At 36.3% G+C, this 22,593-nt stretch overlaps 1 protein-coding gene across 4 annotated transcripts in view; it reads left to right on the forward strand.

Moving 5' to 3' along the window:
- stard8 (StAR related lipid transfer domain containing 8) overlaps window positions 1-22,593 on the forward strand; it is a 61,034-nt gene that overhangs the window by 12,285 nt on the left and 26,156 nt on the right. For 3 of the 4 annotated variants that reach the window (XM_084114371.1, XM_084114369.1, XM_084114370.1), the window contains one exon: window positions 22,142-22,213. In XM_084114371.1, the coding sequence (XP_083970497.1) occupies window positions 22,142-22,213 (72 nt within the window). Of the gene's footprint in view, window positions 1-796; window positions 1,038-22,141; window positions 22,214-22,593 lie in introns of those variants that run through there. The other variant, XM_084114372.1, reaches the window with a different exon arrangement.

A 22,593-nucleotide genomic window follows, 5' to 3' on the forward strand; every position in this document is an offset into this window, starting at 1 on the left:
ACAAACAATTTTCTGGTTATGCTATCTTTCGCAAATCAAATAGTTACAAACAAACCCATTGAATGATTTCTGGAAGTATGCTCATCATACCAGCGTCATTTGCATCTCTTCACAACTCCTCCCCTGTGGTCTCATGGCATAGTAAAATTGTCCATTGGATGCTCACTTAAGAAACTTTCAGGTACTTGCCTAATGTTTTATGAATACTGTGAATTCTGACATAACTCTTTTCATATACTTTTTTTCTTCTACTATATAGTAGGGAAGCATGCGTATTCCAATGCAGCCAATTCACTCGTTAAGTGATTTGCCACCTCCTACTGGCGGCGTTTCACTATTTTTAAAAATCAAAATCACAAAAACACATTCAACAAAAAATTTCTAATTATCGCTAAAAAAATTGCTATTGTATCACACACCCCTACTTTCAGCACAATAATGCACCGAAACACACATGCACACACCTTAATTGAGTATTGCAGGTTTGCAGTTGGGCTTTTGGGTTGGTGGTTGTTATACTTCAAGTTTAATGGCTTTATGAAGCACCTAACAGTCCCTCAGGGTCTAACACACAACCCAAATAAGGCTAATGACAGGCTGTCTGGATTATGGCGTTGAACTCATAGAGCATGTTAGTGCACACAAGCACACGCAGACTGTAGTGTGGTACGTGGAGGAGGAGTTTTTGATGGCCGAACATTTGGTCTCAGGAACCAGATGGTATAAATGGGTGGGGGTGGGGGTGTGGGCAGGAAGGGCCGAACCCCCTACCCCCTCCCCTTCATACCGCCACCACAGTAAATCAGATCCCACTCCACTGCTCGGAGACGGTTAAATGTTACTCTTTGCTATGGCTCTGTTTGGATAAAAACCTTTTGGAAATGTGTGAGATGTTGGTCATGAGCAGGTTTTAGGTGTTTGAATGGCTGTGGAAGGCACTTTTCTGTGTCTCCTGAATGTTAACATGTAATGTTAGACCACTGGAGTTTAAGTGATTAGGATGGAGAAGTCGTCCCGACAACATCGAAAGGGTCACGGTGAGTTTTAACCTCACTTTATTCTTCAGTGCATCTGGCTGCGGTCTCCATACTAAGTGCCTCTGGTAGTTGGCTAGTTTTCTGTAGCTATGTGATTTGATTTAGAACTCAGATATAGGCTAGAGTGTTTAAAATTGTTTAAGATTTTATTGATGTGCATTAGATTCTATATATCAAGGTTTTTCAAACTTTGGTGCCATAGATCTCCAAATTTGACCTCCTTGTGAGGGACCCCTTTCTAGAATATACAGTGAAAGATAAATGTGTAAAATATAATCTGGATAATGTTTACTTTCTGTTAAGTTGACACTGCATCTTTTTGTGTGTCTTATCTGTCAGTAAAATTAAAATAATTTGCGATTTTAGAATCTTTCTATCTTTAGAAGAGCTGGATGGCGCCTTGCATGGCTGACACCGCCGTCGGTGTGTGAATGGGTGAATGTGAGGCTATGTAAAGCGCTTTGGTGGCCATAGGTCTGTGAAAGCGCTATATAAATGCAGTCCATTTACCATTTACCATTTTAGAAAGCAGAATGAAAATGAAAGCAGAATGGCACTGATGTCAAATTTTATTCTTTTTTTAAAACTAAACCAAAGACTTTATTTTATTTTAAAATAAAAAATAATATATAAATATATATAATTTATTTTATGATTTTGTTATTTATTATTACATTTTAATTGAATGTATTATTTTCTGAACTTATCATTTTCCACAGCTCCCATTGTACATGGGTTTTCACACTTTTTATGGTCCGGACCCCCAAATATGCTGATCCCCTTAAAGACCCTGTATGTTTTTGAAGTATAAAGATAACCTTTTATACGGTGAAAAACAAAAATATTAAAATTGTGTAAAATATTAGACTCTTTATCTTTTTTCTACCCACCTTCAAAGTACCTTTAGATGTATAAACGGGCAAATGAAGCAAAACGTTAATGTTAATTATTGAAAAAAATGTTTTTGTATATCAAATTCTGTAGATTTTACTTTTTTATTTTATTATTATTACTTTAAAAAAAAAAAAAGTTTTTCATGCAATTTGTCTCTAGAAAAAAAAATCTACGATATCTAATTAATCTAGCACCCCCTTGTGGCCCCTGGAGTAGGGATGAGCATGAGTACTTGGACATGACGGCGACGATTGGTCAAGAAAACAATGATCACCATGACTTAAAATATATTTCTGATTGGTTATTGTAGCATTTTGGGCGGTATACCTAAGGTCTGACTGTTTACCGTTAGGACAGCATAGCGTCCAGCGTCCGTGAAACTATGGATTTAAAAGCTGCCAGTGATGCCTGGAATCACTTTGGTTATGATGAAAATACAGTTAAGCGCAAGATGTGCAGCGACAATCTGTCATATTCATAACATTATAACGAGAACAATGTTGTAATAGTGTTATGAATTATTTGTGCTTCAGTTTCCCGTGTTTCAGCGTTGTTGTTACGGGAAGAGCGCATTCACAATAGGAGTTGCACATTCAGACAAATGCGTAACTTAGTTCAAGTTCACTTGCATTTGCGTCCTTTTGTGCAGAATCAAGCTGTAATGTTACGTTTATGTTGTGTATCTGATATCTGATTAATCTCATATAGAATGTGACATTGAACAGGTTTCAGTTTATTGGTTTTCATTCACTCTTTAGCCTCACCTAATGCTATTCCTTTTAGATATTTCTTATTCAAAAACATTGATGCATTATTGATAATGTAGCAGTGTTATATGTCTAGTAATATTTTTATGTCAACATTCAATTTCGTAACAATGTTTTAATTATTTTCATTGTCGCTATGACTGACGCTGTGCTGCTTATGACATGCAGGGTTTAGTGAGAATTTGACCTCTGAACCCTGAACTTGAATGTCAGTCAGTGAGGAATGTTAATCACACATTTGTTTGTTTGTTGGGTAAATGAAAGGAGAAATGTAAGAGGAGAAATAGAAAGGCATAAACAGGATTGGTAAAAGAAGAAAATGAGAAGTTTAATTGGGGTAAGTAGAAGTGGATTGTGGGATTGTGGGTAGAAGCCAAAGAACCGCTAAGAACAATGAGGTGTATTCAGCCAAACACACACACACACACACACAGCTAGAGCACAGAAAACATTTCCTTCCCCACACACACACTTCACAGATGTTATTTATTCATACAGCAGATGCTTCTATCTAAAGACATTTTACTTAGAACTACTTACACCCAGATCTGAACATCATGAACCAAATGATATGAGGTTAAAAAAGCTGAGAATGTATTAAAGGGATGGTTCACAAAAAATGTGAAATTCTGTAATTTACTGACCCTCATGCCACTCCAAACATGTATAGACTTTCTTTGTTCTGCAGAACATAAAGGAGGATATTTTGTAGAATGTTGGTAATCAAGCAACTTTGGTGACCATTGATCTCCATTGTATTAAAAAACACAAAAAAACCCCTGAAACATTCCTCAAAATATCTTCTTTCATTTTCTACTGAAGTCATACAGGTTTGGGTCAATATTACAACGAGTACATAAGGACAGAATAACAATTTTTGTGTGTGCTATAGACCTTATGTAGCCCCGCCCCTTTTCAGCGCTGCGCTCGTTGTCTTTTGACTTCCGGTCTGTATTTTCACAGCGATTTTGCGTGTTTATTAATGAACGGCTCGTTTTAAAATCTTCCCGGTCGACTGACATTTGTTAAGTCATCTGCTTTAAACATTACAGCCCTCATGATAACTTTCGTTAACTTTACATGAAGTAAATCCACTTCAAAAGCTAATTACTCCTGGACAGCAATGCCATAAAAATATACAGAGCGACCGCAAAAACGGAAGTTAAAAGACAATATTCTAAAGATGGCGGCGCCCTCGTTTCTCTGGCGCATAAGGTCTATATTTAACAGCATGAATGGATGTGATTTGTTTATCTTCAAACAGATGTGTAAATTCATGAGGAATCAGTCGTGTACTGTTCATGTAACATAATTATCCAGAAATTCACAGCAGCTTGTTCATAAATGCACTTATATTCTTCAGGAACATAGTGATACTCTGTGGAAAGGGCAGAGACTCCTCGGAAACTCTTCTGAAGAAAACAGGGGCTCTTCAGAAATGCACAGACTATCTTTAAAATGCAAGTCTTTTGAAACACAGAGACTTTTCAGAAACTCACAGAGCCTCCTTGGTTCATTTCTCAAAAGTCGCAGTGTTTTCCTGATGAGCCGCTGGAAATGTCTGTGACCTTTCACTTTCATCAGAGATACAAAGATGTCATAGAATTATCTGAAACGTTCTCAAGCACATTGAGAAATATACCAAAAGAAGACCTCTTTAAATAGTCACTGTAGTTAAAGGGGACCTATAATGCCCCCTTTTACATGATGTAATATAAGTCTGAGGTATTCCCAGAATGTGTCTGTGAAGTTTCAGCTCAAAATACCCACAGATTTACATCACAGAAAAACATGCTGTTTTCGTGCATGTATCTGCAAATGAGCTGTTGCTCCCCACCGTGCTTTCAGAATAGAGCTTTGCCTTTACAGCTTGTGCCTTGGATACTGTCAAAAACTAACAAAATATCTGTTTGTTTTTGATCATCATCTCTATCACGATCATGCTCACGTGACATTGCAGTTCTTCGTCATCATGAAAATGTATTTTTTGCATGCGTTTTAAAACCATATCAGTTTAAACTTATGATATATGGTTTTCACAGTCGGTTATGTCTGTGAATGCAAACAGCAGGGAAAAAAATTGCATGTGTATTAGATCAGTGTATTAAAGTGACAACAGCATTATATACAGTACCTACTGTAATATATGCTATAAATACGAGTCAAACAACAAAAGAAAAACAGAAAATCACTCACTGCTCTTGATTGAATAACTTGAGTAGCTTTAATGAATAATTATTTTACTTGAATGCTGCTGTTAAATGCTCTGGCGAGGAGATAAACATGGCGGACTGCACAGCACACTCGGGGGAGGAGCTAAGCTTATAGGGTAGAGTCCGTCAGCAGTCGAGGGCGGAGCCTGTTCCAGTGTGATGTCACATTAGAGTACATTCCTGAACGGCTCATTTTGAGACACTGTTTCAGATTTATGGGGAAAATAACAAACGGGAGTGGATGAATTTTACCACAATAGGGTTGTTGTGTACACACACTTTGAACACATAATTATGTTCAAAAACAATATAATAATAATTTTGCATAATAGGTCCCCTTGAAAGCACTGACCTGAATGCTTTTTGCTTTCAGCCAAAACCACTCCAGGAACACAGAATTCTGACAGAATCTTGCTTGTTGCTTTTTTTGTGTGACTCAAATCTGTTTTTGTCATGACTGTGTGAACAGCACAAACCACATGGAATCTGATCTTTTCAGTTCCGATTTGTGCCACTTCCATAGGTGGTACTAAATCCGATACAGGCCAGATGTTTTTCAATGCAACTGCAGTCTGAACAGTCATATCGGAATTCATGCGACTTTTACGTCACTGAGCAACATTCGTCACAATTCTAACAGTGAAAACATGGAAAGCCGGAGATGCGGAAAGGAAAGAGTTAAAGTCACAACAACTGGATGTTGTTGATGCAGATTAATATAGAAAAAGTTAGGATTGTGGCAACACAACATTTTATCGATGGCAGATTAACATTGTGTAAAGTTTTTTTTTTATTTTTTTTTATTAATATCAGTATATTTATAAATGAGTATATTTTAAATTGGGCTGTCAGATTTTCTGTATGATTATCAAGGTCAAAAGAATTCACAGTAACTGCATATATGTTACAATATGTGACCCTGGATCACAAAACCAGTCACAAGTCACACAGGTATATTTGTGGCAGTAGCCAACAATACATGTATGGGTCAAAATTATTTTTCTTTTATGCCAAAAATCATTAGGATATTAAGTAAAGATCATGTTCCATGAAGATATTTTGTACATGTCCTACCGTAAATATGTAAAACATTTATTTTTGTGAGTGAATGCAGCACAATCGCGAACATAAATGGACAACTTTAAAGGCGATTTTCTCAATGTTTAAATTTTTTTGCACCCTCAGACTTCAGATTTTCAAATAGTTTTATCTTGGCCTATTTTTATCCTATCCTAACAAACCATACATCAATGGAAAGCTTATTTATTTAGCTTCAGATGATGTATAAATCTCAATTTCAGAAAATTGACCCATGTGACTGGTTTTGTGGTCCAGGGTCACATATATGTAGAATTTTTTATTTTTTTATTTTATTTTTATTTTAAACTTAATTTTGTGTTTTCTCTTTCTTTTTTTTCTTTTTTTTGGCCAATGAGTTTTTTTTAATTTTTTTTTATATCTTGTTTATTTTGTTTACATTATTTTAACTTTATGTACAGCACTTTGGTCAACCTACGGTTGTTTAAAAGTGCTTTATAAATGAAATGTTTGTTACCATAAGTTTAAATTAAATTTTACTTGCTATTGATTGGCACTACCTGCAATCTGGGGTGTCTAATAGCTCTTCTTTTTTTAAGTAATCCAAAAAACTCTCCTCTGACATGAATATGTAATATAATATAGGCCTAATCAAAATTAATAAATTCTGTAAAAGTGTAATGCATTATTTAATTTTAGCTTTAACTAATGTTAACAAATTAAACTTTATTATAAAGTGTTAAAAACATTTTTATTAGATCATCAGATGATATAGATTTTGTACGTTTGTGCATTCTCTGGAAATTGAACTCATGATCATGCTGCTTGAGGCATGCTTTAGTGTTTGATGTTGTGTACAGTCTTAAAAATATATTGCAATCATACCACACTATTACCACCAATAATATTGCATAAAAATGCATTTTTATTTTAATAAGAATTAAAAATATATATTTATAATTATTCTCACATGCAAGCAATGATGCTCTTGCTCTTAAACTCCTATAGATAAAACTCCTATAGATAAAACTCCTATGGATCCGAAGTCTGAGGGTGCAAAAAAATCGAAACACTGAGAAAATCACCTTTAAAGTTGTCCATTTATGTTCGCGATTGTGCTGCATTCACTCACAAAAATAAATGTTTTATATATTTGCGGTAGGAAATTTACAAAATATCTTCATGGAACATGATCTTTTCTTAGTATCCTAATGATTTTTGGCATAAAAGAAAAATCGATAATTTTGACCCATACAATGTATTGTTGGCTATTGCCACAAATATACCTGTGTGACTTGTGACTGGTTTTGTGATCCAGCATCACAAACAGGCGTTTAAAGTGCATTCAAAATGAGATGAAGTACTTTTCTTCTGCTCTCTCAGCGCTCATGGGAGCATTTAGTAGTGTTTTTCTTTTCTGCTTCAGGGTTTTCAGTGCTTTAAATGCCTCTCGGTCTAATTCTGGTTTGTTTTGCTCATGCAGCAGGGATTACCCAGGCTTACTACAAATCACTCTCACCCGCTCAGCGCCGCTCTGTGTGTGGTTTAGGGCTGAGCAGAGTGAGTGGGCGGGTATCTTATTAATCATGCTGTTCACATTTCAGTTGTTAGTTATTGAAGTTATTTTGCACTAATCCAGATTTCCATCGCTTTTAAAACAGGTTTAAAATAGCTGAACAAATTCTGTGTCTGCATTTATAAACCTTTTGCTGGTATGTATGTAGCATGTTGGACTAAAGCTGCAGTTCATGTAGAGTATGCTTATACTCTACTATACTGGTTGAGAGAGGGATTCAGCAAAGTAGGTAAAAATAATAAAAAGAAATCGAATGATGATTACTTTTGACAAGGTTCTTTGATAGTGAGTGCTGTGGGGAAATTTACAACACTGAATTACAGCCACTGATAACCGTTTATAGTGCCTGGCTGACTCCCTAAAGGATTTATGCAAATCAGGTAATGCAAACACGCCCACAAAATCTTTGTTGAACGCAATTTGCAGTGTTTGTCCATGGTGGTGCTGGCACCTGAAACATCTCTTTAAAATGCTGAAAGTGTAGTCAGGATACATTCCGGGTTATATTTCTTCAGCTTTGATGCTGTCTTGTTCAGTAGAAAATATACACCGATATCTTTTTAATAAAAGTACTTTGCACATTTGCTTTCTGTGGGCGGTAATAGTGTGACTGTAAAGTCGATATGAAACGACATTGTGATTAGTCTTTTCTTCCCTATTGTGATGTATATCTGAGTGAAACGGCTTCTTGAAAAGAAAAAAGAGCACAGGACTTGATTTTGTCCATCAGGAATTGATTGGATCATTGTGGTTTACTATTGCTGTGATCTCATACAGGTTGTTCTGCTCTTGTGTCAAAAAACACATCATCAGAGAAGAGATGTTGCTGCAAGTGTGAGTGGAAGTTATTTTTATGATTTAAAGATTATGAAGGCACATGAATTAAACAAGTAATAAAAACTCGGTGAGTGTTTTAGCGCAATTTTCTCACCTCATGGGATCACAACACTAAGAGATAGTAAATCTTTTCCTGGATTTTTTTTGTGCGTTCCCGAGATTAGACCTTCCTTAACATAATGCCGAAAACCCGAAGTCTCTAGGTGGTCTGGTTGAGGAGTAGATAGAAGTGCAAGATTGGTGCGCACAGACGCACAGAACAGAAATCATGAGTTAACCTAAAAACCTAGTTAACCTAATTGCGCTAAAAAAATTAATGATGTGTACGGATAAATAATTTATAATAAATACGGCAATATTTCATTAAATATGTTGACAGCTTAGTCAATTTTGATTTTATGGTGACTTTAATTGTACCAGGCAGATAGTGCTGAGTTTTGTGAATGCAAGCTATAGTCAGTCTAATTACATCAAAGGTGTGTTTTCAATCAAATTTTTCTTCTGTCTCTGATTTTTTTTCTTTTCTCAGTGAACTCACTTTAATTGAACAAAATGTGGATCTTTCAGAGGCAGAATAGTCTGTGTTTGATGAATGTCATCTGTAAGGTGCCTGATAAAATGACCATGTACTTTATACAGCATGTCCTGAAGGGACAAATACGCATCACACACATTCACAGCGTAAAACATCCTGATTTATTCTGTTGCAATCACTTGCGTTCCCCAGGTTCTTGTTCTCATTTTGGCCAACTTTGTTGATTTGCTGCCAAAATGAGGCAGTACATGACAGAGAATCATTGAGAAATGATGAGGTTTCAGCAGCAGTATATGTTTTTCACTGAATGCACATACACTACTGTACAAAAGTTTGGGGTCGGTAAGATGTTTAAATGTTTTTGAAAGAAGTCTTTTATGCTCGTCGAAGCTGCATTTATTTGGTCAACAAAAGTATGGTAAAAACACTAATATTGTGAAATAATATTGCAATTTAAAGTAACTGTTTTCTATTTGAATATTTTTTAAAATGTAATTTATTTCTGTGATGGCAAAGTTGAATTTTCAGCATCATTACTCCAGTCTTGAGTGTCACATGATCCTTCAGAAAACATTCTAATATGATGATTTGGTGGAAAGGAAACATTTCTTACTATTGTTGAACGCTGTTGTGGTGCTTGGAGTTTTTTGTGGAAACCATTTTTTAGGATTCTTTGATGATTCTTGCGGGTAGTTCGGTAGAATGAAATGTCCTTATTCCTTTATATCCGCGGCACTCGCGTGTGGCGCTGATATCTGTCTCTCATTAGCAATCGCGACCTGCTTCATACCAGTCATGTTAAAAACGTCAATGTATTCACTCATCCATTAACATTATTAGATCCTTCGGCATGAAGACAAGTTCCATAATTCCGCTTATACGTCATCAACCTACGTCTTTGTTATTGTAAGTGGTTAGCGACCACTAGCGGCGAAAAAAATATACATACTATATTTTCACTAAATTTTTGTACAATGAAAGAACCAAAGTGATGCACTTTTAAGGAAAAATATGAGGATCTGAAAATATCCTTTCTGCTGGTTTCTTTGCAGGTCTAACAAAAGACAGATGTTCATTGGTAACTGTTACAGAGGCTGTCAACATAATTACTTAAGCACACAAGTGATCATTTAAAAACATTTTAGAACTTCAGTAATGGAGAAAGAAAGATGGCATATAACAAGAGATTGTGTAGGATGTATGTGTGTCAAATCAATTACCGGCTAAGCTGTAAAAAAAAAAAAAAGTACAGTTTTCTTTAAAAATACTATCAAAACATTGTTGAATTGCTGCTGCATTGATGTCTATATTGGGAGCTCATTGATGCGTTTGGGACCAAAATTGCAATATGATTGCAGTCGATTGCTATTTCATTTATAAAACCCTAGGAGTCGCTTGAACATCAATACCACTAAAAACTGTGCACATCGTCGAAAGTTTACATGATGGTACAGACTTTCTGATATCACACTTGTTTTTATGATTCGGAGTACAATTTTGAATGCAAAGATTTCTGATGTTTACGGTGCTCAAATAGTTCTATGTAGAACTAGCCATGTCAAGATGGGCAAGGGCAGAGCCGATCCTGACCTCCCTGGGGCCCTAAGCAAAATTCTGTTAAGGGGCCCTCATACCTGAGCCATGTAAACCATTTGCCATTGCCACACAGTCACAACTGACACTCCAATGCTCGCACTACAATCCTTCTTCCTTAAACTAGTACTAATGAAAATGTAATTCCTGATATCAGAAACAGACATTGTTACCAGAAAAAGTACATTCTTAATATCAAGAATTCACATTTTAAATAGTACACGTTTAATTATTGATATCAAAAATGCATCCTGTGAATGAATAAAAGCTAAAATGGCTTGCCATAGCATGTCACTGTGTTTTAAATGATAAAAGCAATATTTGATACTTGATGGTTATTATTTACTGAGGGATGTGAATCCATATTGACCAGTATGTCCAGTCAATCAACTTTTTGCAATATAGCCTATAGATCAATAGTCAATGTCAATACATTGCTTTCCATCTTGCTTTATTGCAGAGTTGTAACTAAACTGACTTGTAGACTAGATAGTCATTGTCTTGTTTTAAACGTATGTGCGCCTAATGAGGAGTGCCATCACGCCCATATTGTACTGGTCCCCACAGATGTTTTGCTGGAAAATGCGCGTTTCATTTCGTGCAAGCGCATATGAACACGTTAACGCGTGACGTGGTTCTCTTTTCCGAGCTGCAGTTTAAACACACACCGTTGCCCTTTGTCGTTTATCAAACGAAATAAATAGTTGTATTTCACTCTCACTTTTTTTTTTGTCAGGCACAAAGTCACAGAACACAGCTCTGGAAGTGGCCGGCATTAGCAAGCAAGACACAGAAAGAACAAAAGATGCACTGCCCAGCTGGGTTAGACAGACAGACAGACTAGAGAGAGATGCACATCATCTTAACTTTACTGTTCTTTGCTGATATCAAACTTGGAGAGGAGAGAACACGAGTCTGCCTGATTGCTGTTCTTTGATTTGATTTGATTTATTAGACAGTAACAAAAATAAATGCATAACAAGAAGTCATCACAGTGACATTATACATTAATCAGAACTGTCGAGGATAACACAAGAAAGTTACAAACTTATTTCCATTGTGGTCCTCGTTGTAGTCTGATAAAGATGGCCAGGCAAGCTACAGATGACTAATAGGTACCTTGTATATTCAACCACATCCAAATACAAAATAAAATAAACAAATACATACACTGCAATAATAAATATTCCTTAAGATCACATAAAAAAATTAAATCTAATTAGCATTTAGCAACCATTCACCACATGCTCTTTTAAAAAAGCGATCTGACTGGCTTAACTTAATCTCAACTGGGAGTTTGTTCCATTCCCGCAATTCACTCTCATGGTGTTTTTTTTCTCTCTATTTGTGACCAGAAGGATGGTTTCGCTTAATTTTCTCATTGATGTTGTAAACTTTGATTGATGCGCTTTGACACAAGGGGGAGGCGGGGTCTTGAGTAATTTGCGGGGCCCTACTCAACTTGCATAGTGTGCGTATAGGGCTGATCGGCTCTGCACAAGGGACATGTCAAGGGACCGATTATAGAGCTCTGTGGTATACAGGTCTCATATCAACACACAGAGACACTTATGAATGCTGTAAAACCTCAAAGCATGTTCTTGAAACAGCTGTGAGAGGAATGCTGATACACACAGAATACTCCCTCTATCATTACTCTCACAAGAGCTTTATTTAGCTCAGAGCTGTTGCAGACATGTCTTTGGGCTGTATATAGATGTTATGGATGTAGCACAGTCAGTGTCTCGGAACTCAAAACCATGTTTGGCAAGAATTTGAGCGTTTGATTGTTTAAATATTTATCAGAAGTTACTTAGTATACTTTTTACAGAAAAATTTAGGGAGGGAAGTCATATCATAACATCCTTGTTTTATAAAACATCAAGCAATTCACATGGTTTGACAGCGTGTGCTGAACTGCGAGCAGAGAACAGAATCATCTGGGATATCCTAGTTTCTCATTTACGCTGATGAAGAGGATGCAGCAGAAATGTATAAGACCCCAGTGAAGCTGCTGCCCTGAAGACAGCTGCAGGAGCTTTGGTGTATGTGGAGTAGAGGTATTCTTGGGTCCTAAAATCTGTACCCGACCAAATCATTTCTTACCCGTATCCGTCCGACGTGCATAAATTAAAAAAAATGTTTAAAGAAAAACCCAACCCAAGACAGACTCGAGTCCTACCAAACCCGACGGCATTTACTTTCTAACCCGACTGTACCCGAACGTAAACACCATTGAAGTGTCCACATATTATATGAAGTGTAGTCCACATGAAGTGTGCTATATTATATTACTAATATAATACATAATAACATTAGTAAAACTATAAAAACAGAAGATCTAAAAAGGTTTTCAGAAAACTGAATGTATAAGAGTATGAACTGTCATAAACGAAGCTAGCTAGCTTGTTAGCTTGAGAAAACTTGCCCTCAAAGTTGTTGACATAACTCGAAACATCCGATTTAAAGCCCTTCTCCTTCTTAATAGAGGGTGTGAGAGATGTCAGTTTGATTGACATCGTTCACCATAATCAGTGGAAGATCTTGCAAGCAGCGAGTCTAAAATCCATGCTGACTGCGCTCGTTGAATGGTAGGCAAAAATGTGGAGCAACTGAGTCTAAATGCAGAAGCAAGCAACCGTGTGAGTCCATTGCACATAGACCCGCAAATTCAGAGAGAACTTAGAAAAAGTAAGATAATAATGTTGTCATAGAATTGTTTTAAAGGATTAGTTCACCTCAAAATGAAAATTTCCTGATAATTTACTCACCCCAATGCCATCCAAGATGTTTATGTCTTTCTTTCTTCAGTGGAAAAGAAATTAAGTTTTTTGAGGAAAACATTTCAGGATTTTTCTCCACACAATGGACTTCAACGGTAACCAAATTGTTGAAGTCCAAATCAATGCAGTTTCAAGGGCTTTGAAGTGCTTCAAAGGGCTCTGCACGATCCCAGCTGAGGAATAGGGTCTTATCTAGCAAAACAATCGGTCATTGTCTAAATAAAATAAAAATTGATATACTTTTTAACCACAATTGTTCGTCTTGTGCTGGTCTGCGACGCGCCAGGCATTACGCAATCACGTTGGAAAGGTCACGCTGGACGTATCAGTCTCCTTCATCTGCCTAAGGTCTTCATCTGTGTACTCCGGTTCAAAAAGGTAGGGTAGGGCGAAAAACTCCATCTCATTTTCTCCTCCAATTTCAAAATCATCCGACATCATTGTTTTACCTTTTTTGTTAAAGGGCTTTTGTATTAGTCTTCGCACGTTCGCTTTGTAAACAATTGGGCATTACTTCCGCCTACGTCCAACGTGACCTTTCCAACGTGATTACGTAATGCCTGGTGCGTCGCAGACCAGCACAAGACGAACAATTGTGGTTAAAAAGTATATACATTTTTATTTTATTTAGAAAATGACTGATCGTTTCGCTGGTTAAGACCCTATTGCTCAGCTGGGATCGTGCAGAGCCCTTTGAAGCACTTCAAAGCCCTTTGAAACTGCATTGATTTGGACTTAAACAATTTGGTTACCGTTGAAGTCCATTGTGTTGAGAAAAATCCTGAAATGTTTTCCTCAAAAAAATTAATTTCTTTTCCACTGAAGAAAGAAAGACATGGACATCTTGGATGGCATTGGGGTGAGTAAATTATCAGAAAATGTTCATTTTGAGGTGAACTAATCCTTTAAATAATAAAATTTTGTTAAATGCCCAACATAGTTTTAAAGAATTCAGGTCTTCTCAGGTCCATTTGGAAAAAGCACATTTATTTTAAATTACCCGAGATCTGAGGCCACTAATACCGAACCCGACCCATGTCCGAGGCAATTGTCGAAGTTTTGGGCCCTTACCCGCTCGGGTCTCGGGTTGGACCTCGGGTTCTCGGGTCTGAAGCAAAAATCTAAAGAGTGGATGCGTGCCGCCATCTTATGTACCCGTATGTACGGGGGAGTGGCTTGGCATGCAAATTCCACTCACCAATTCCATTAGGCCGTTTTTCCAAAACTCAGAGGTGATTGTCAGTGGACATAAAGTCATAGTGATTGACAGATAGGGAACTCAAAATATAATATATTTTTCCATCAGGCCCTTTTATTATTGATATCACTAGAAGTCAAGGGTATTATCATAGAAAAGATCAGTGGTGAGGCAGTGAATTGAAAATTATTGTTTATATTTAGAAATGACTGGAATAGAAACCGGTGAACAATTCACAATCTTCATCCATGAATTTTGCACCAGCAGTGGAAAATGATGACCATGTTATAAAATTGACCTCACAAACAGATATTTTTGCGAGGGCCACTCTGGTGGGGAATTCCACTTTTTTTTAAAGTACATTGATGACTGACTATCTCTGCCCTCTGCATCTCTGCTGTCCCTTTGAGCTTTCTCAAATGTGTCCATGCATGGAAGAACATCACAAAAGAAACATCTCTTTTTATCCTGTAGGAGATTATTCTATAACAAAAGAATACAGTAAAATTAAACATAATTGTCAATCATCATCGTCAATCATCATCATCATCATCATGTTAACCCACAGCACTCACTCATTATCCCCTTATTTTAATACCGTAATTCTTTAGACTTCCTGTTTATTGAACGAAGAAACAGGGAGGGGGTGGGAAAAGGAAAAGAGAGGGAGGGGTAGTGGAGAAGGAGAGGGAAAAAGAAACACTTTACTTAGGGGGTTTCCACCTTTCCTGAGAAGAGAAGCAGTTACAGGAATGTTCATGTTTTATGCCTGTCTGGACCTTCTTATCAATGTGAATTTCTCATTACAATATCAATGATTCCTGAACATACTAATATCAGTAATAGTTACTGTTGTAACTTGTATTGATGATTGACATGGAGAAAAATGTACTGTAATGATGATGAATTCAAATTCTTGCCTATAGGGTTTCATGGTATGAAAATTGATAGTCACAAAGTGTATAGGCTATTTACTTATTATTCACAGTATTAAATTACTGTGAAAAAATTCCATCCGGATGTAGAATATCAAGTGTGCATACACAAATCATTTCCTTCTTGAACGTCTGTCAGACTCGTCGACCTGTGTACAGCCATACATATGCATGCATTGCAGCAGAGAAATGTGAGGCTGATACCACCAATCTCCATCCCACGCTGCAAAAAAAAAAATTCTCCAAAACATTTAAAATCTTAATTTGAATGCATTACTTTAATATAGTCTTTATATAAATTCTTAAATCCCAAGATTGATATTTTAATTCAATTATATTTTCAGTTGATTCATAAATGAATGAGCTTCAAAAGCTTTGTCCTTAGTTACTTAAAATACCATATAACATAAAAACTGATATTTTCTGAGATTTTATCGTGCTATGAAAATCTTAGTCTAATCTTCTGTTGCAATCCTAGTCTTGCCACATATCATATTTGTAGATGGAAAGCAGTGTTTAAATGGATTGTCAGACAATGTTAAATCACTTCAAGTGTGTGATCTAGAGGCAGTAGAAATGTGGGCGTATGCACGAGAAAACCCGGAGCATTGCTGGGAGTCAGGGAGTTCAGGAATGCTGAAGGGGCAGTGTATGGAGGCAGGAAACAGACAAAGCCGATCTGATCATAAGAATGAAGAGTGTGTGTACGTGACCATTTGTGTTGATATGCACATGCATATTTACACACATTTTCAGATCTGGCATTTCTGAGTTCTTCTGGCATCTCAATTTATAATTTGGTATCCAGCGGCACTATTGTACTATTGTTTTACTTTTCACTTTTCACCTTCATTTCTTCATAATTTTGTTGTAGATTAAATTGATATTTTCAGGATTGAATAGACTTTTGTTGTTATTTGCTTACAATACTTTGGTATTTTTCTATTTTCGCATATAACATATACTGTATAATAAAAATTAAATGTAAAAAAAAAAATACATTTCAGAATGCAGTGCTAGTCTCATTTCACAAGGTCTTAAAATAACTATATATATTGCAATTTTAAGACCTTGTGAAATGAGTCTAGCACTGCATTCTGAAATGTAATTTTTTTACATTTAATTTTGTGTGTGTACTGTATGTATGTATTCACTGCTGAATACCTTTTGCGTATGTCTTGTTTTGTATATAGGAAGAATTGCATATTATATGTATAATAAATTAACACTCAAATGAAATATGTAAATGATTTCTGAAGCCTGTAACTAAACAGTTGTTTTAGAGTGTCGTTAAATCCTCATCTGTTCATTTGAACACAATTTTGCTTCAGTGTGCCAGAGATTATCCATCAGAGTGCCATCTATCCTTTCAGCAGACTGTGCCTGCCTTAAATAGGCCAGAATTTCAGAGCCCAACTCACCCTGACAGCCATATATGCTTATGAATACAAAGACTATTACTGACAACACTTGCGAGCAGTCTACGATTGTTTTGGAATCATAACGTCAAGTTCATGCCACAGCTGCTGTTTTGATTGACAGACCTAGAGGTTATTCTGTTGAAAAATGTTGGTTCACTACTCCTTTCTTCATGCTGCAAGGTCATTGGCTAGTCAGTTTACATTTGGATCTGATTGGCTAGCTTCCCAAATGACAATGGTTCATGCTTAGAATGTTTGTTCTAATGTGACCTGCTTATGAAATCTTTTTGTTATTCATGCTGCACACAAAGAGAAAATGTTTTTGGCATTCAGTAAACACAATCACAGGTTAGTCATGGTTTTATCAAATGCATATTCTGAATGCAATTCCAGTATATTTGACATTTCATTGGGATGATTTGTTTTTGCAAAATAAATCCTGATTCTATGCCACCCGATTCCAAATCCCTATATTCAATTAAAAAAACCCTCCTTCACTCATTCCCTAAATGAAGATAACTGTTTTTCAAACTGTACCTCAATAATTCCTGGTGGGGGATGAACGATTTCAGATTTTTTAAAGTCGCCATTTATGTGATGAAAGTCGAGTTGACATCAACTAGTTGCTGATGATGACATCATTGATGATCAAATAAGCCTGAACCTCGAGCTGAGACTCGAACGCGGGTTGCCTTGTGCACAGCTATGGCATATGAAACTGTAAGACTGGAAAAACTGGAAGAGAGGGCAACTCTCTGGGAAAACAAAGGAAATCTCTTGTGAAAGTAGCATCACCATTCGACACTCGAGACACAAGTCTCACCTTAGCATCATCCTAATCTACAACTCTTATCTCTGTTTTAATTTAATGTTACTTTAGATAAGTGTACGTGGGAAACCACTGCATGGCCAATCCAAAGCTATTATAAGAGAAGTAATGTTGGTCGACTTTTATCTTTAGTAGTGGCCATACCTCTGCCTGAAGTAAACGTTACTTTAAATTCAAGTGTATACAAACCAAGGGAGGCTATACAAAAGTATCTTTGATTGTGTAAGCGTGAACGTGACCATCTCAGATATATAGCCAGTTACCTCTGTTTAGTGACCAAAGCTGGCGAGTTTGTGATCGTGAGACCCACGTTAAACAGAAGGCGTGAGGACCTCATAGCCACAAAGCTTCATAATATGAATGAGTAAAATATAAGTAAAGAGTTGAAAAGAATAATCAAATGTGCTGCTAAACTATTATATAAATGACCAATAACGAATTGGCATTCTAACCTAAATTCGAGGTCGTGATAAAATGGAGTCAGATAAGTTTAATTGGAATTAAATTACTTTGCCACGCGGAAAAGACAGTAATGCACAGAGACCTTCACCCGTTCTATTGGAAACCGCCATTGGACCTATAGACGGGCTTACAACACCGCGCTTCTACATAACAGGTTATTTTTATCAGTTCTTTTGTCTTTGGGTTGTTATATTTCTCACAAATTTCTGCTCGTTCTAAATCAGATATAGATAAAGTAGCACAGTAAAGATTATATTTATATGAATGTATTAGTGTGAGAGAGAGCGACTGCGTGTGAATTGCACCTGGCAGCGTCTCTTTTCATCAAACATATCTTGTGGAGCGCTCTCTGAGCATGCATTTATTTGTCATTTTAACTAAAACAGAGCGTAAAAGGTTGCCCATATATATTTAGAACAATAATATCTTAGTAAAAACCTAAAACCCAAAATCATTTGAAAGGTTACAATCTCTAGTTTTCATATTTGGTGGCTGTTTCTTTTTAAATAAATTACAGAGGAGCAGTAATTTATCAATTTGCAACAAGAATATTTCATATTCATTAGGCATGTTTAGGCCTTTATTTTGAAATAGAAATAAACATGAAAAATCATGAAAGATTGGTAGAAACCTCAGTTTGTTTTCATGCCAAGAGTTCAAAAGATAACACCAATTAAATTTTATGAGAAAAAAAGGTCTGAAAATGTTTTGAATGTATAGAAAAATATTATGGATTCTCGATTTGTGATGCGGCAGCGAGCTGTAATGCACATATGTGTTCTTTTTATGTGTTTATTTGAGGTTCAAATCAAATACTGCCAAACCAACCATACTATTTCTGAATAGGATATATACTTCATAAATTGTATGAAATTATGGAAATACATGGTCCAGATCACTAAAAACATATTAAAATGGAGGCGCCCTTATAGGCAGTAAGGAAGCTTGGCTGTCCATCTAGTGAAAAAGTTTGGTACTGCGCCCAAATAAAATCTTACTGAAAGCTCATTTTTTGTAGCCTGGCAAGCCAGATCTACATCAAGATGTTAGGTCTGGCAACTCACCATAGACACGGCTCAATCCGAGGGGCGGGATAAACGGCTGTCTTTCAAATTCCCTCTGCACGCAATAGGACAGCGCTTCAACCAACCAGAGCGTTTTTTAACGTTTTAACAGCGGAGCTAACGTTAGTTGATAGATTCAACTTTTGAATCTGGCCAGCAAAACTACGAACACATCTTCCTTTTTTAAGAATGACTTAAGTGCCGTTTTTTGCTCTTTTCTCAAAAAAAAAACTTAACTCCAATTCCTCCAGAGTCGCGGCCAAAGCCGATTCGAAAGACTGTTCTCCAGCAGCAGCCGCCATTCTTTGTTTTCAAGTAGCAGAGAACCGTCGCAACTCTGTCGTCATTATGTTAAGCCCGCCCCGCCTACTCTATACACGATGTGATTGGCCTGACCCAATTTAGGTTTTTACAGCTCCGAAAGTCAACGGAGAGTTGCTAGACTACCCTGGCTGCAAAATAAATTTTGCTGCTGCTAGGGTGCGTCTAGATGGCTACATTTTTTGAGATATCAACCTAAAATTTGGAACACAACTTATTTAGATTTTTGGCTTTAATTTTCTTGCAGTTTTAGAGTAAAATATATTTTGTAATATATATATTTTATATAAAATATAAATAATTATATTTTTACGTTGTACATTTTCATAAACTCAAACTTGTATAACTTTTTTTCTGTTTCACTTTCATAATTTATTACATCTACAATAATCTGGCAAATGTCTTCTTTAAAACAAGACCAACCATATGTCTATATTCCAAAGCATTCTTGAGTTACAACCATTTAAGTTTGTATAGTGATTTTCATTAAGGGGTTAAAGACTTTTATCCTGTTGCGCCCTCTATATGCCATGAATGATCAGCGACTAGTCGACGTCAAACTTAACGTCAAACTTGGATTTGATGAAACCATGATTATTGTGTAATAACATGTTTGAAATCCAAATCAATGGGAATCTCTCTCTCTCTCAATAGTAAGTAAAATTTAATTTAAACTTATGGTAACAAACTCTCTCTCTCTCTCTCTCTCTCTCTCTCTCTCTCTCTCTCTCTCTCTCTCTCTCTCTCTCTCTCTCTCTCAGGTTTGACTTGTTTGATAATGGGATCAGTTTCATTGCTCCTTAGATTTGTTGGATTGTGTCCAGATAGAGGCAGATGAGAAACATTTATGTCGGGATTGATTTTCTCAGGCCAATCACTTCGGTTTGTCTTGTTTCCTTGAGGTTTTGTTGTTGAGTCAGTCAATTACCAGGATCTTAATGCAAGTAAACAGTAGTTTACATTGTAGTTACAATTGTTTAATATGATAAATGGGAATTGTGTCCAGTGATTCCTAACTAGAGATATGTGGACCAATTTTTTCAAATCATTTAAAATGTATTTAAAGTACGGCTGGGTGACAAAACGATAACGATAATTATCGCGATGTAATATTTATTGATAAAATAAAAAAAGTTTTAATAAATGTTCGATATAATGTTTATCTGCAAAAGCGAAATGAAACAGCACTACTCATTTGAACTCTGCCACACGGACTATTTAACAGCTCATCTCGATCACATGACGTATGTCTCTAGTTTAACGGTGGGCCCACAGCCATTACATATTTAAAACAGTAATATCCTATACTAAACCTAAACTAATCTTGACAAACTATATATCATTTTGAAAGCTTACGATCTCTGGTTTTCATATTTGGTGACTGATTTTCAAAATTAATTACAGAGGAGCCGTAATTTATCAATTTGCAACAAGAATATCTTCATACTCCTAAGGTGTGTTCAGACCTTTATTTTGAAATGGCGATGAACATGAAAAATAGCACTGGCATTTTCAACAGCTCTAAAAAAACACAAGAAACACTGTGCCATGAACGATCCAGTTAGAAGCCTTTTCTATAAATCACCATCATTTACCTTAAATTTAATGTAACACTAGTAATGGAATATAATTACAGTATTTTTAAGTTAGCATTTGTATTTACTAAATATATTTAGGCTACTGTTTTTCATAACAAATACAATAAAAACCATTTAGTTAAATTTTACCATGGTATTGAGGAACTAATATGTGGTTTTATCTATGGTTATCATGATTTAAATGTATGATACTGTGAATGACCAGTGGTTAATTTTAATAAAAGTAGAGTCCTAACTCAAACAGTCAGAATATTTCAATTTTACCCTATCAAAATGACGTTGTTATAATTTTTACAGATGTTACTATTTTTGTTAATGATCATAAATTTACATCTGCATCCCAACTCAAGCTACTGTCAAATGTGCATTTCTAAGAGACAAAACATGTAATATTATTCTTGAATATCAGCCTCAGGTTGTACTTGCATCTGGGCTATTATGGCTGAGATCCTCTAAATTTTTGTTGTTCCTGAGTTGGTTGACCGACTCCTCTATCACCTCACCAGTTTCCATGGTGATCTCTGGAATTTCATGCATATGAAGGCACTGTCCATCACAGGTGCCATGTTCCCCTGATGACTGGTGACAGCTGAATGAAGACCAATATCTCCATGATTACAGTTAAAGTAGAATATACTAACAAATATAGAATAGAAATTTAGAATATACTAAATATAAGTAGCCTTATATTCTAGCTCAGGACTATTATTTAATCTAATCTGTTTAGATCTTTAATCTGTGTCATGGAATACCAGCTAAATATTTCAGTTCCGCTCTCATTGCCATGCTGAAGGTTTATTCCACAGACAGACCTAATAATGTGACCACAGATTATCTAAATGACTTTAAACAGCTCTTATTCACGGTGAAATGAGTAGTCAGATTAGGTCTGATGTATTCTGGATGTCTCATTTTAATCAAAGGTTAGGGTCAGGGTTAGGGTTAAGCCTAATTATTATGATAATGATTAATCTCATGAGAGAATTGAAAGAATAGACTATCTTATTGATTTCATTAATTCATCTTTGTCTCTCTCTCAGAGCTGGAGGCGAAGGAGGCCTGTGAGTGGCTCCGAGCGGCAGGATTTCCTCAGTATGCTCAGTTCTATGAAGGTAATCCAGAACTCATCCCACAAAAGTCCACTCAACCCCTCCATTTCTGTCTCTTTAATTTGCCCTTTAATTACCTCTGTGCCTTTTTGTGACTTATTTTCCTATTTTCTTTTCATCTGGTTTCCCTCCATATTTTCTCTTTAGAAAGGTGCAGAGATGCGAGTGGAAGTGCTCCACTACAGGAAGCTTCAGTGTTATTGTGTTTCAGGATTAGTGATTGGGGAAATGCATGTGAGACCAGATGGCTTTTGGTTCAGATCACTTTTGGGTTGTGAGTGTAAAGTCATGTTGAACCAATGAGCGGTCCACTGCTCTTTAGAAACAATCAGAGGTACTGCAGATGTTCAGGGCTTGTTTTAGTCCTGCTGATCTGCTTCCCC

The sequence above is a fragment of the Abramis brama genome, assembly GCF_963993115.1.
Source record: "Abramis brama genome assembly, chromosome: 5".
Classification (NCBI taxonomy): Eukaryota; Metazoa; Chordata; class Actinopteri; order Cypriniformes; family Leuciscidae; genus Abramis; species Abramis brama.